This window comes from Vanessa cardui, chromosome 12 (genome assembly GCF_905220365.1).
Source record: "Vanessa cardui chromosome 12, ilVanCard2.1, whole genome shotgun sequence".
Lineage (NCBI taxonomy): Eukaryota > Metazoa > Arthropoda > Insecta > Lepidoptera > Nymphalidae > Vanessa > Vanessa cardui.
The window spans coordinates 14,295,089-14,308,539 of NC_061134.1; the positions used below are offsets into that span (position 1 = coordinate 14,295,089).

General features: G+C 35.5%; 1 protein-coding gene across 1 annotated transcript; it reads right to left on the reverse strand.

Annotated features, from left to right (window-relative positions):
- Positions 1-5,429: 5,429 nt before the first annotated feature.
- On the reverse strand, positions 5,430-8,483 carry LOC124534202. The gene is made up of 3 exons (XM_047109912.1): positions 6,824-8,483; positions 6,031-6,202; positions 5,430-5,451 (listed from the first exon to the last, which is right to left on the reverse strand). Exons 1-3 carry the CDS (start codon positions 8,481-8,483, stop codon positions 5,430-5,432), a joined length of 1,854 nt encoding a protein of 617 aa, XP_046965868.1.
- Positions 8,484-13,451: the final 4,968 nt, after the last annotated feature.

Sequence of the window (13,451 nt, forward strand, 5' to 3'; positions counted from 1 at the left end):
ATGATGTATTTATAACTCGCAAATCTGAATCGAGGATTAAAGAAAGAAACTCGGACAAAAGCCACAGAGTTATCACGTACTTAATTTATGTTTGTAATTCATCTTATTCTGAAGGAAAACATCGTGAAAACACATCATGATGAGGAAGAATAATCCAAACCAGCCACATTGAAAAATTGTGGTGGAAGAAGACCTTAGCCTAATCTATTATGAAGACACAGGAGCTCTGCTATCAGCCTCATTATCTGACATCTATATATCAGATAACGTACTTAATACAAATAATTTAAAAGAGGCGAAAATCAATACAATAATAGACCTTGTAACAGACCCAGCGACCGCAATCCTTCTCAAAATAATAGTAGATTGTGTTTTTGTGACACAGTTTTAAGTTTAACTATCGAGATTGATTTATATAATAATCGACTTATGTATTATTTAAATTAATCGTATATAGTCTCTACATAGTCACACAATTTATTTAACATCTATTTTTTAACCGACTTTTAAAAACAGAGGTTATTAGTTCGACATAAATAGTATGTAACAATGTTAGAAGTGAATTATATTTGAGCATGATGATCTATTTATACTATCTATTTAGGCTTTTTAATTTCGTAAGTGTATGTTTGTACATGAATTTCTCGAAAACGAGATATTCATTTTTAATTTAATGTAGTGTACCAATACACTTCAACTTAGGGTACAGTGCAGTTTCAAAGATAAAGATATATTTATGTTTAGTTTATAAGCTGTTTCTAATTTTGAAATCGGTTTAATTTTTTAAATTAAAAAAGTAAAGTAATAGCCTGTAAATTTCCCACTGCTGGGATAAGGCCTCCTCTTCCATTAAGGAGAGGGTTTGGAACATATTCCACCACGCTGTTCCAATGCATGTTGGTAGAATGCAAATGTGGCAAAATTTCTATGAAATTAGACACGTGCAGATTTTCTCACGATTTTTTTCTTCACCGCTGAGCACGAGATGAATTTATTATAAACATAAATTAAGCAGTTATGTATAGTGGTGCTTGCCTGGGTTTGAACCCGCAATCATCGGTTAAGATGCGCGCGTTCTAACCACTGGGCCATCCCAGCTTAATTTTTTATAAATTATTAATTCTATTAAATGGTTTCTTGAATCTTAGCTTAGCATTAAAGTATTGAATATTCACAAAATAGAAGATCAAATACTCATATTGCATCTTTAATTCATAGAAATAGCGAGCGTTTTACGTGATAAGTGATCTACTTATACAATGCGTATTTCCGTTTGAATTCACAACGAAAGCCGGTGAACCTCGCGGGGCGAACAATCGGCATCACAGGTGGTTTGATCTCATTGTGATAAACCACAATGCATTCGATATGCACGAGTTAAGCCAATTCAAGAACTCACTCGAATTCGTTCAGGAATGAATGATTTCTATTGAGTGTTATTGGTGTATTTGTTTATTTTGATGTATCGAAAATGATTTTACGAATTCGTCTTTTCTTTCGACTCGCTTTTGCACCTTTTTGGAGTGTGAAAGAATTTTGTTTGAACGTTTTATATGTTTTACTTTTTAGTTCCGTTTTAAATTTCACATAGACATTTTTTTTAATATATTGAAATGTATAAATATTGAACAACATCACCTACATAACTCTGATCCGAAAGTAAGTTGCTAAAGCACTTGTGTTACGTTGACGGTAACACAAAATCCAGACCCAAGACAACATAGAAAACATCGACTCGGCCTGGAATAGAACCGGGACCTCGTCGCGAGCATGAAATCAGTGTACACACTATTCGACCGTCGATTTCAGAACGGTGTCGTATGCTATTACTTAATTCTACCTGGACTCTTAGAATGAAATTGTCATTACGACATGGTCCAAGTTATTTCTATTGTAAAGTATTTGTAATTAAGAAACAGCAATCACGTGACCTTGAATACTTTCGGTGATATCGAAAGAGGTTTTATAGCAGATGAATCTATCAATCAATCAAAAAATCAGGTCAATAGAAGTAATAAGAGTTATCTGATATGAAATGAAATCTTTTAGGTTTTCATATCATTGTTTTGTTTAAAAATAAATGAAATTTTGAATAAAGTTGAATAAAATTTGATAGTGAGGTGCGTTACTTAAATCAATATGCAAGGACGTGTCGTGCGACTCCCTGATGTCGAATTCGTTATATATTATGTTTTAATTGAGAGATAGAATGAAATAAATGAACAACGTTAAAAACTCAATGACATCAAATACAATTTTTGTTAAAGATCTAGGTTAATTAAACATTAACAAAAAAGTATACACCGAAACAGTCTTTACATTCCCACTACTAGGATATGGCCTCCTCTCAATTCGAGGAGAAGATAAGGTACTTATTCCACCACGCTGCTCCAATACGGGGTTTCATGTGGCAGAATTTTGTTGATAATATACACATGCAAGTTTCCTCACGATGTTTTCCTTCACCGACGAGCACGAGATGAATTATAAACACATATTCGTAATCATACCCTTTAAGACGCACACGTGCAACAATCTCAGATCTCAAAAAAAAATGTTTTTTCTGATAACGCTAATCAACGAGATATTTTTTTCGATTTATTTTTTAAACAATAAAAGTAAAAGTAAAGGAACAGCCTGTAAATTTCCCACTGCTGGGATAAGGCCTCCTCTTCCATTATGGAGAGGGTTTGGAACATATTCCACCACGCTGTTCCAATGCGGGTTGGTGACAACACATTTATATTTTTTTTTTTCATTTTATATATTAATAGGTTTTATAAAAACAAAGTGTTTCGTGATTATAACGTTGTCTTTCTGTCCGGATGAACACGGCATTGTGCGAACAGACCTTGACAGTGTCACGGTCGCCGTGTCAACGTAACTGCCTAGCGATTAAATTGAAAATCATCTAATAACAAAAACATATAACAGGTACGTCTGTGTATTTGTTGGAACATTTAAAGTTCTAGTTTAGCTATTTTTAATCACTACCTAGCATAAAACGAAGTCGCTTACCGCTGTCTGTCCCTATGTATGCATATATCTTTAAAATTATGCAACAGATTTTGATGCGGTTTTTTGTAATACATAGAGTGATTCAAGAGGAAGATTTCTGTGTATAATACATGGACAATATAGTAAGGAACACTGATAATTTTAGTAGTTTCTAATGTGATGACGTAAATAAAGGAATTCTGTTAATTCTGAATATTTAGTATCAGTATTGTACCCATGTTAAGCCGGGGCGGGCCTCTAGTAATATTATAAATGAGAAAGTAACTCCAACTGTTTGTATGTGTGTCTTACCCTCTTCCACCGCCAAACCATATGCAAAAGTATTACTATATAAAAATAATATTATTAGGCTATTTTAGACTACTAGGTTTCCATCTCTTTTCATTATTTATTATCGACTAGTGAGTCGCCTCGGCTTCGCGCGCAATACTGATACTAAGTTCAACATAATGCAAATACCTATGTTCCGTGTACGTGCATTTTAAATCTGTAATATTTTCGAAAATTTCCATTAATTTTACTCTTAAATGACCATATTGATTTTTATTAAATTCGCAATTTATTTGAAGTACTTAATTGGATAAGGATCGCTGTATTGCTTAATAGCTTCGTAAATAAGTCATTATTACTCGTAAAAAATAAATATTTGAAATTTGTAAGCGTAAAAAAAGGTGTTTATTTAAGACATCACATTAGACAATTTTAAAATTATCAGTGTATTTCATTGATATTAAGTATTATATAAGTATAAACCTTCCCCTTGATTTACTCTCATACAAGTTTTTCGAGTCTTATATAATCCTCTTATATTTTGATCGCCTGTCAAATCTCAGCTTTCCAGATTGCTATATGTTTTTCTCTCTCTTTAGAGCTATGATGGCCCAGTGGTTAGAACGCTCTTAACCGATGATTTCGGGTTCAAACCTAGGCAAGCACCACTATATATATGTGATTAATTTGTGTTTATAATTCATCTCGTGCTCGGCGGTGAAGGAAAACATCGTGAGGAAACCTGCATGTGTATAATTTCATCGAAATTCTGCCACATGTGCATTCCACCAACCCGCATTGGAATAGCGTGGTGGAATATGTTCCAAACCCTCTCCTTAATGGAAGAGGCCTTACCCCAGCAGTGGGAAATTTACAGGCTGTTACTTTACTACTTACTTTTATATATTTTTATCAACTGTCGTCTCAGTTTTAATGATATTTTTTCTAGATTAAAATTAAACAGTGCCAAGATTAGCGCCATTAACAATAACATATTCTGTCGATAGTACTTAACCAATACAATATAGATTAGATAAGGTACAGAAGCTATCTCGAGTGTTTTATCCAGATTAGATCACTCGATCGCTCTGATTGTATACATTGCTCTGTAATATCAAAATGGGTTATGGTCATTTTCTGCGTGCGGGGCGGGGTTAACTACGCAATTACGTGAAGCACTGAACAACACGTTCAAGAGATGCTTGCATGTCGACGTCATTATGACAATATAAACGTAGTTTTATTTCAGTAGTTCGGGATGGTCAAAATAATATTATCGTTTTACAATGATGCTCCAATCTCTCTATCTTTTGTTGCAATGCCATGCTATCCTCCAATTGTTTTCTAATGGCAGCTCAATCATATTTAAAATAAGAAAAAAATATATATATATATATTTCATCAGTAAGAAAACACATCATTAACTTTACAAAGGTTGACTTCTACTTTTGAGTGCAGTATGCTCCCGTGCCAGGAGAAGTCACTCTTCCTTACCTCTCTCAAGTAAATTCGACAACCCCTGCTATATTCATAATATACAATAATAATGTGATATAAATTATGTAGGGTTACTCTATAACAGTAGTTACAAATGTTCCGTTTCATATTTTGCTAACATAAACTATATTCCTTTACAATTTTGTTGCCTTAATAACTAAACGTACGTCATGTATCTAGACTTATTAGTGAATATAAGATCATTAGTGCAACATTGCTTTGTATAAATGTGTTAGTTTTACAAAGAGTTCACACATACTTTTACACTACAAAATACATATAGGATTATATTATATTATATATATAAATTATTATTATATTATATTATATACATAAATATATATATATAAATATTTATGTGTAAGAATTAATTATTACCTTACGTGATAGAACAAATAAAATTAAACGAAGAAACAACTTATATGATTTACTTTAAACAAGAAAGCTTCAGTCTCCTCAAAGCTCTCGTCGATATTTTAGAGTGAGTTAATTGAGGAGCGCGTTGAAATCTTCCCCATATTTAATATGCACATACATACAAAAATATTATAATCGCTTATACATATATTGCAGCGAACGTTTTAATTAATAAGCGAACGTTTTATTCTGTAAATAAAGTAATTTTACAATTCTTCGTATTACAACTAATAATCATCATTCATTCTCCTGCCCTTATCCCAATTTTATTTGGGGTCGGCACAGCATGTCTTCTCCTTCCATACTTCTCTGTCAGACGTCATCTCACAAGTAACATTCTTTATAGCCATATCGTCTTTCACACAATCCATTCATCGTTTCCTTGGTCGTCCTCTACCTATATATCCATCCACATCCATGCTCAAGGCCTTCCTCACAATGTGTTCCTCATTCCTCCGCATTACATGCCCATACCATGATAGCCGCCTTCCACATAACTTCTCGGCTATCGGTGTCACTTTCAAACTTCCTCTTATATACTCATTCCTTACTCTATCCATTCGCGTAACACCACACATTCCTCTCAGCATTCTCATCTCCGCAACATGCAATTGTCTTTCAGTCATCCCATTTGTAGCCCAACACTCTGATCCATACAGGACAGCAGGTCTGATCATAGTCTTATAGATCTTCCCCTTAAGTTTAAGGGGAATACGGGGGTCACAAATTGTTCACGTAACCTGCCGCCATTTCATCCATCCTGTGTTAATCCTGTGCTTCACCGTTCGATCTATTTCGCCATCGCCTTGAATGAGTGAACCGAGATACCGGAAGTCGGAGCAGACTGGAAGAGTTGCGCCATCAAGCGCTATGGTTTCAGGACCGGAGAGACCGCCGAAATCGCAGAACATGTATTCAGTCTTCGTTCTACTGATTTTCAGGCCAACATTCTCCAGTTTCCGTTGCCAATCCTCCAATCTGCTCTGGATCTCAGGTCCATCTTCACCAACCAGTACAATGTCGTCGGCAAAAAGCATGCACCAGGGTGCCTCCTCCTGTATGTCCGCCGTTAGAGCGTCCATAACCAACAGGAAGAGGTAAGGACTTAGAGCCGACCCTTGGTGCAAACCTACAGCCACATTGAACCGGTCGGTGTTACCGGCAGACGATCGGACGTAGGTACAAGATCCCTTGTACATAGCACGAATTAACTCCACATACTTCCCAGGCAAACCTTTCTCTTTCAATGCCCACCATAACACTTCACGAGGCACCCTATCATAGGCTTTCTCGAGATCAATGAACACCATGTGCAGGTTCTTGTGAGCACGTCTGTACTTCTCGCACAATTGGCGGAGTGCAAAGATAGCGTCCATTGTCCCTCGACCTGGCATAAACCCAAACTGATTTTCGGTAATTTCACTCTCTTCTCGCAATCTTCTCTCTATTACCTTCTCCCATACTTTCATAGTATGTGATATGAGCTTAATCCCTCTATAGTTGTTGCAATCCTGTACATCTCCTTTATTTTTGAAGATGGGCACTAGTGAACTACTGCACCATTCTTGTGGGATGGTTTCTTCATGCAACAACTTATTGAAGAATAAAGTCAACCACATACATCCTTCACTCTTTAATATCTTCCATACTTCAACTGGTATATCATCTGGACCCAAAGCCTTCCCATTTTTCATGCTTTTGACTGCTGTCATTACCTCATCCATGCTAATTTCTCTTACTAATCCCTTATTTACTTGCGCCTCTCGAAGAACACCATTCCAGTCATTTTCTTCATTCATAAGCTTTTCAAAATAGACCTTCCATCTTTCTTTTATTTCCTCATCTTTACATAAAACTTTACCAGCCTCATCTTTCATGCATTTGATATATGTTATATCTCTCGATCGTCTTTCTCTCTCTTTCGTAATTCGGTAGAGATCCTTCTGGCCTCTCGGGCTATCCAGTGAGTTGAATAACCTCTCCTGTGCCTTCGCTCTGGCAACCGCTACCGCCTTCTTTGCTCTCCTCTTAAATTCCCTATAGACTTCCTTTTTTTCATCTTTCAAACTTGCATTCACATTTTTTACAACTTGCCATTCTTTAAATGCCACTTTCTTCTCTTTCAATACATTTTGCACTTCGTCATTCCACCACCAGGTATCCCTATCTATTAAACCCTTTCCTTTCGACTCTCCAAACACATCTTTTGCGACCTTCCTTATATACCTAGCCATCTCAATCCAACATTCATTCGCCAATGTCTCTTTCATATCACTCATTTCTATCATTTTCTCTAATATTTGGTTCCTAAATCTAATAGCACATTCATCATTCTCTAACATACGCCATCTTGTCTTAGGAGGGGGCCGTGGTCGGCTGTTTTTGGGCGAGACACTTAATTTAAAATCCATTAGGATTAGTCTGTGTTGGGTGACTAAAGCTTCGCCTGGCAGCACTTTACAGTTTTTGACACAGCATAGACTCCTTCGCCTCACAAGGAAATAGTCTATCTGTGTCGCGTGGTGGCCACTCTTGTAAGTTATTAGGTGTTCCTCTTTTTTCTTAAACCACGTGTTTGTTATAGCCAGGTCGAAGGCACAGGCAGCTTGTAAAAGTGCCTCGCCGTCAGCGTTCCGGTTTCCAAATCCCAACCCACCATGCACTCTCTCATATCCATCACTCTCTTTTCCTACATGGCCATTAAAGTCACCACCCACATAGACTTCCTCGCTATCCTGTAAATCCATCAGCAGACAATCAAAATCCTCCCAAAACTTTTCTTTCACGCTCTCCTCACAGCCTGACTGTGGCGCGTATACACTTATTAAATTCAGTGTCACGCCGTCCACAATTAATTTAATCGCTATCAGTCTATCATTCACTCTTTTTACATCAACCACACATTCTTTCAACCTACTATCTAAAACTATACCCACACCATTTCTCTTGCCATCACTTCCACAATAGAATAACTTATATCCTTCTCCTATTTCCCTAGCCCTTGCACCCTTCCACTTTGTCTCTTGCAGGCACGCTGCATTTATCCTTCGCCTTTTCAAAACATCTGCTAGCTCCCTTCCTCTTCCAGACATCGTTCCTACATTCCAACTCGCACGCCTCAATTTTACCTCTCTCACACTTCGAGCTCGCTTCTTACGTCGCACCCGCCCGTTTTGGTGCGACAACCCTTGTCCATTTCCCACAGGGGCCGGGTGCTGCTCCTGCGCGTCGCCTGTGGGGTACGCCCTAGCCCTATCATTCTTATAGTTTTCATTGTCCATGCTGTAAATGTTTCGGCTTATATTTTTAAAGTCGGCCGCCTGCCTGACACTAACCCTCCTTGGGAATGCTATCGTGGTGGTTTACCCGCCACCGTGCGGGTGGCCCAAAGTGCAGATGATATGCACTGGGCCCTAATATAAACCCTTAGTCGCCTCTTACGACACCCACGGGTAGAGTCGGGGAGGTCCTATTCTAATCCGGGACCACACGGTTAGTATTACAACTAATAATATTTATTGTATATACATTATGTTTCAGCAGACTAGAATATTGGTCTATCGTTACGGTCTTATCTTTGAGTTTATTGTAATAGTGTCCTTGAATTAAAACGTTTTTGACATACTTATTACTAAGCTACAAAACACTATGAACTGAACCTGACTTGATGATATTACTTTCTTATAATTATTGAGTAAAAATGTTATTAAACAATTCGTGTTTTCATAATTAACAATCTACGAATTTTGTAAGGACTAGCTGGATACCAACTCTACAGTCATATTTCACTTTATCTTAATTGTAAATACATATGGTAGTAGTTGTCAATTAGCAGAATTACCCTGTTATGATTCAAATGAGATTTTATTGAGAAATTAAATCGTGAAATTATCGTACTTGTTAAAAGTTTGTAGAATTGCCCCAGATCCATGCAGTTTCCATTCAAAATATATTATTCGCTTCGGTACTTGAGAAAATGCTCTTATTTTTGAAATTATTTTTATTAATATTATTATTATGTATATATACAAATCATATCTTTGACAATCAAAAACACATCAACACTGTAATTCTATTAATAATTGAATGTATCACTCTCACTGTACCTTGGGTTATCTATCACAAAAATCGGAAGTAAGGAACAATGGTCGTTTATATCAACTTATAGAATGGACAAATTAAAAGGAAATATCCTACCAGGCTGCATGCGACGCTGCGAGTGGTCTAATATGAAGCGCCAGGGTCGAATACAGTAACTAGAATATTTTAATTGAATATTAATTGAAAGAATATATCAATTGATTACTAGAACCAATTGACCTTCCGTCACGAAATATTAATGATAGTTTGATAAAAACCTAAAACAGGAAATTAAATAATGAACTATTTAAATTAGTAAGAAGCATTGTGAATATTAAATGCTGTAAACCGACAATCGAAAATTATGACCAAATGTTGCACAATAGGGAAGATGGGATATTTTTAGTTTTGTGTTTATTTTAAAGAGCTCCATATAGAATAGATCACACAACAACACACAACAACAGCCTGTAAATTCCCTCTGCTGGGCTGAAGGCCTCTTCTCCCTTTGAGGAGAAGGCTTGGAACATATTCCACCACGCTGTTCCAATGCGGGTTGGTGGAATACAAATGTGGCAGAATTTCTATGAAATTTGTCACATGTGTATTGGTTTCCATTTGCAGGTTTCCTCACGATATTTTCCTTCACCGCTGAGCACGACATGAATTATAAAGACAAATTAAGCACATGAATTAGCGGTGCTTGCCTGGGTTTGAATCCGCAATAATCGGTTAAGATCCAATCCAAAACACTAACTTACTGCAAAAAATGCGGTTTCAAAATGTCAATTTAAATTTCTGCGCCAAAACGGCTCTACATTTCGTATGACGTCACTCCTGTCTGTCACTGGTCCATTAATCGTACTTGTACTCACTGACTTTCACACTTATGCATTTTTTCTCGACTTTTGAGATACTTTTTTGTAAAACTTTAAAACGGACTAGATACTCCGAAATAAGACGTATTGACGTATGTTTTGTGTCAATGTGTTCATCTACTTCAACAAAATTTTCAAATAAATGGCTTTTGAGTGGACCTTCTGATACAAAACTGGTTTCAAGCTGAAAAGAGAAATCTAGAATCTGCTTTGACAAACTCTACTTTAATTTTTATTACCTTGCAGTGATTTTTTAAATTTTTTTAACATTTAAATAACAAAATTTTCATAAATATTATATTCGTATGTTCCCATAAATATTGTATTCGGTGTTTGACATTGTCAATAAGAGTTATCGTTTCTAGTAGAGCCAGTTGGCGTCACTGGCAGGAGTTATCGCTTTCGTTCGTAAGGCATGTTTATTACGACATTGCTAATCAATTTAATTGTCAACATCATTTGTATATGTATGTAATATTAAAGTAACCACTTATTACTGAATGCATATGTATTTGTATACACGGCACATATACCAAACAATATACCATATTTTTTCATTTTTTGTCTGTATTTCTGTTTGTTCTGGCTAATCTTTGAAACGGCTACATTTTAACGGAACGTTAACTGGCAGAACGCTACTGTAAAAAAGTAATTTAGGCTCCATCAATAACTTAAGAAATTAAGTTCTAACGCGCACAAAATCGAGGGCAGAATTAGTTTTAAATAAAATTGAAATATATATAGCTCGTGTTCGAGTCGCGTAGTGCAATTTAGTTCCATTACGTTGGTTGGTAAACATACAATGATAGGTAGAGATACGCAAACATAATTATACTCCGTGAAATCTTTAACCCAATCATGAATAATCAGTGAATATACGAATTTCTAGACGCTAACTCTTCAATAGCCGTTCTCGACAACAAGCGCCATATAATTTAATTGCCGTTTCGAGTTAGTATTAGCTTTACAATGTAGTATGAGGCGAGTTGGCCCAGTGGTTAGAATGCGTGCATCTTAACCGATGATTGCGGGTTCAAAACCAGGCCAATTGTGTTTAATTTCTTTTTATAATTAATCTCGTGCTCAGCGGTGGAGCAAAACATCGCGAGGAAACCTGCATGTGTGTAATTTCAAAGAAATTCTGCCACATGTGTATTCCACCAATCCGCATTCTAACATCGTGGTGAAATATGTTCCAAACCTACTCCTCAAAAGGAGATGAGGCCTTAGCCCAACAGTGGGAAATTTACAGGCTGTTGTTGTTTGTTGTTACAATGTAATCTTGTGAAATTATACGAACTGTTTGTTTTGTTAATTGCTATTAAACCGTTCTCGATAATATCAAGTGTTATTGCATTGCTTATAACGTTCAGAGTAGATGTGCAGATATAGATAACGACACAGTTGAAGAGTAAATAAACAGTAATCAATCATTTTCTTATTATATTTCATTTTCATTATCCATGGAATCAAGAATCGATGTACAGTCAGAGTAAAAAAAGGTTAGTCACCTTAAGATCTATTTTCGTGTGTTCAGTATGAGCGATAATCTGCTTTATCGGTCGAGAATGACATATTGTGTCGCAATGATTTGATGTTTAGTTCCAAAAGGTACTAAGAGATTACGACTTAAAAAAGGAATGAATTTGAAAACCGACGAAGGTTTTCTTACTCTGACTGTAAATTTGAAAACAAGATATTCCATTAGGGCGAACAATTTAATCTTAATAGAAGTTATTCATTATATCGGTTATTATTATTTCACTTGGTCGTTTTGTGCAAGCCTATCTGGGTAGGTACAAGCCACTCATCAGATAGTCTACTGCCAAACAACAGTACTCAGTATGGTGATTACTTACCATCAGGGGTCACCTGATGCATATACACATCCACCAATCTATACCATAAAAAAAACATCTTCAGTAAGCTATCATGCGTTGATGGAGTAAATATCTTAAATGAAATATAGAGTCGTATAGATTATACAGAGTGCTCCATTTACTCCACATTTAAAAACCACGTACTCACACCTGGGCAGGTCTTGCAAATCCATACCAGTTTTGGACAACGCCTTACCACTAAACGTTATAATGATTATTCCAACAGAACTTAAATATTATTGTCATTATTTATTTACTAATGTACTCATATTATTTGACCTAATCAATAAATTTAAATTAAGTACCTATACGATTGTAAAATGTCTGCGTTGTAATATTGAATGTCAAATGTAATTATTACAAAAACAATGGAGTTAATGGCTTAGATTCCATGTTAGCGAACACATTAACGATATAAGGAATGGCTTACGTGTGTCTCAATCATATCGATTGAAACAAGTGAACATCTAAGCCCCTTGTGTAAGACTTCCTGTTTTCGACAAAAATAATCGAAAATTGAACTTTATTTTACATAATATATTAATTACTAGCTGTGCGACCTTGTACGCGTTTGAACTTAACAAAAAATATATATAATGTAGCCTTAGTTACTCCTTATTATATCAGTTATGAAAGTCCCGTCAAAATCCGTCCAACCGTTCCAGAGATTAGCCGGAACAAACAGACAGACAGACAAAATTTGTAAAAAAAATTATTTAGGTATATGTACCTTGTATACATACATATGCATTGAAAACAAACATACACTCTAATTTTATTATATGTATAGATTATTGAATACGTACTATATCTAACTTGAGCGTATAGGTATTTTGATTATTTTTTTATCTTTATTATATGTACTTTAATAAAGCCTTGCTTTTTCTATGGAATAGGTCGGCGGACGGCGGCGTAAGTGATCACCATAACCCATAGACAATGACGCTATAAGAAGTATTAACTATTCCTCACATCGTCAATGCGCCACCAACCTTGGGAACTAAGATGCTATGTCCCTAAAAGTGATGTTTTTTTATTATGAAAGTACCTGACCCCAAAGTTGGTACTGAAACAATTTGGGGAAATTAGAAATTTGACATTACCTCTTAAATTTACATAAAGCTAAGTAAAATATACTAAGGCATTCCTCTGAAATCAACCTATGTATATAATTTAAGACAATTTGATGTTCGTCGCTATTACCGAATAAGTCTAAGTAACTTCGTAATTTTATTTGTAATTCATTATATATAATTAGGTTGTGTATAACATAAAGTTACTGGAACTAGTTAAAGACTTTTCCAAGAACATTTATTTATATTATGTGTTATAAACATTACATTATAAGCTTCTAATTAGTTTATAACTTATTACTTTATATAAACTTTTGTGTTTATAATAAATTATATTC

Coding starts and splice junctions, on each gene's coding strand:
- LOC124534202 (XM_047109912.1), bottom strand. CDS start 8,483: ATGGACAATGAAAACTATAAGAATGATAGGGCTAGGGCGTACCCCACA. Junction 6,203..6,823: donor GATATTAAAGAGTGAAGGAT/GTATGTGGTTGA, acceptor TGGTTGGTGAAG/ATGGACCTGAGATCCAGAGC. Junction 5,452..6,030: donor CCAGTCTGCTCCGACTTCCG/GTATCTCGGTTC, acceptor GGATAAGGGCAG/GAGAATGAATGATGATTATT.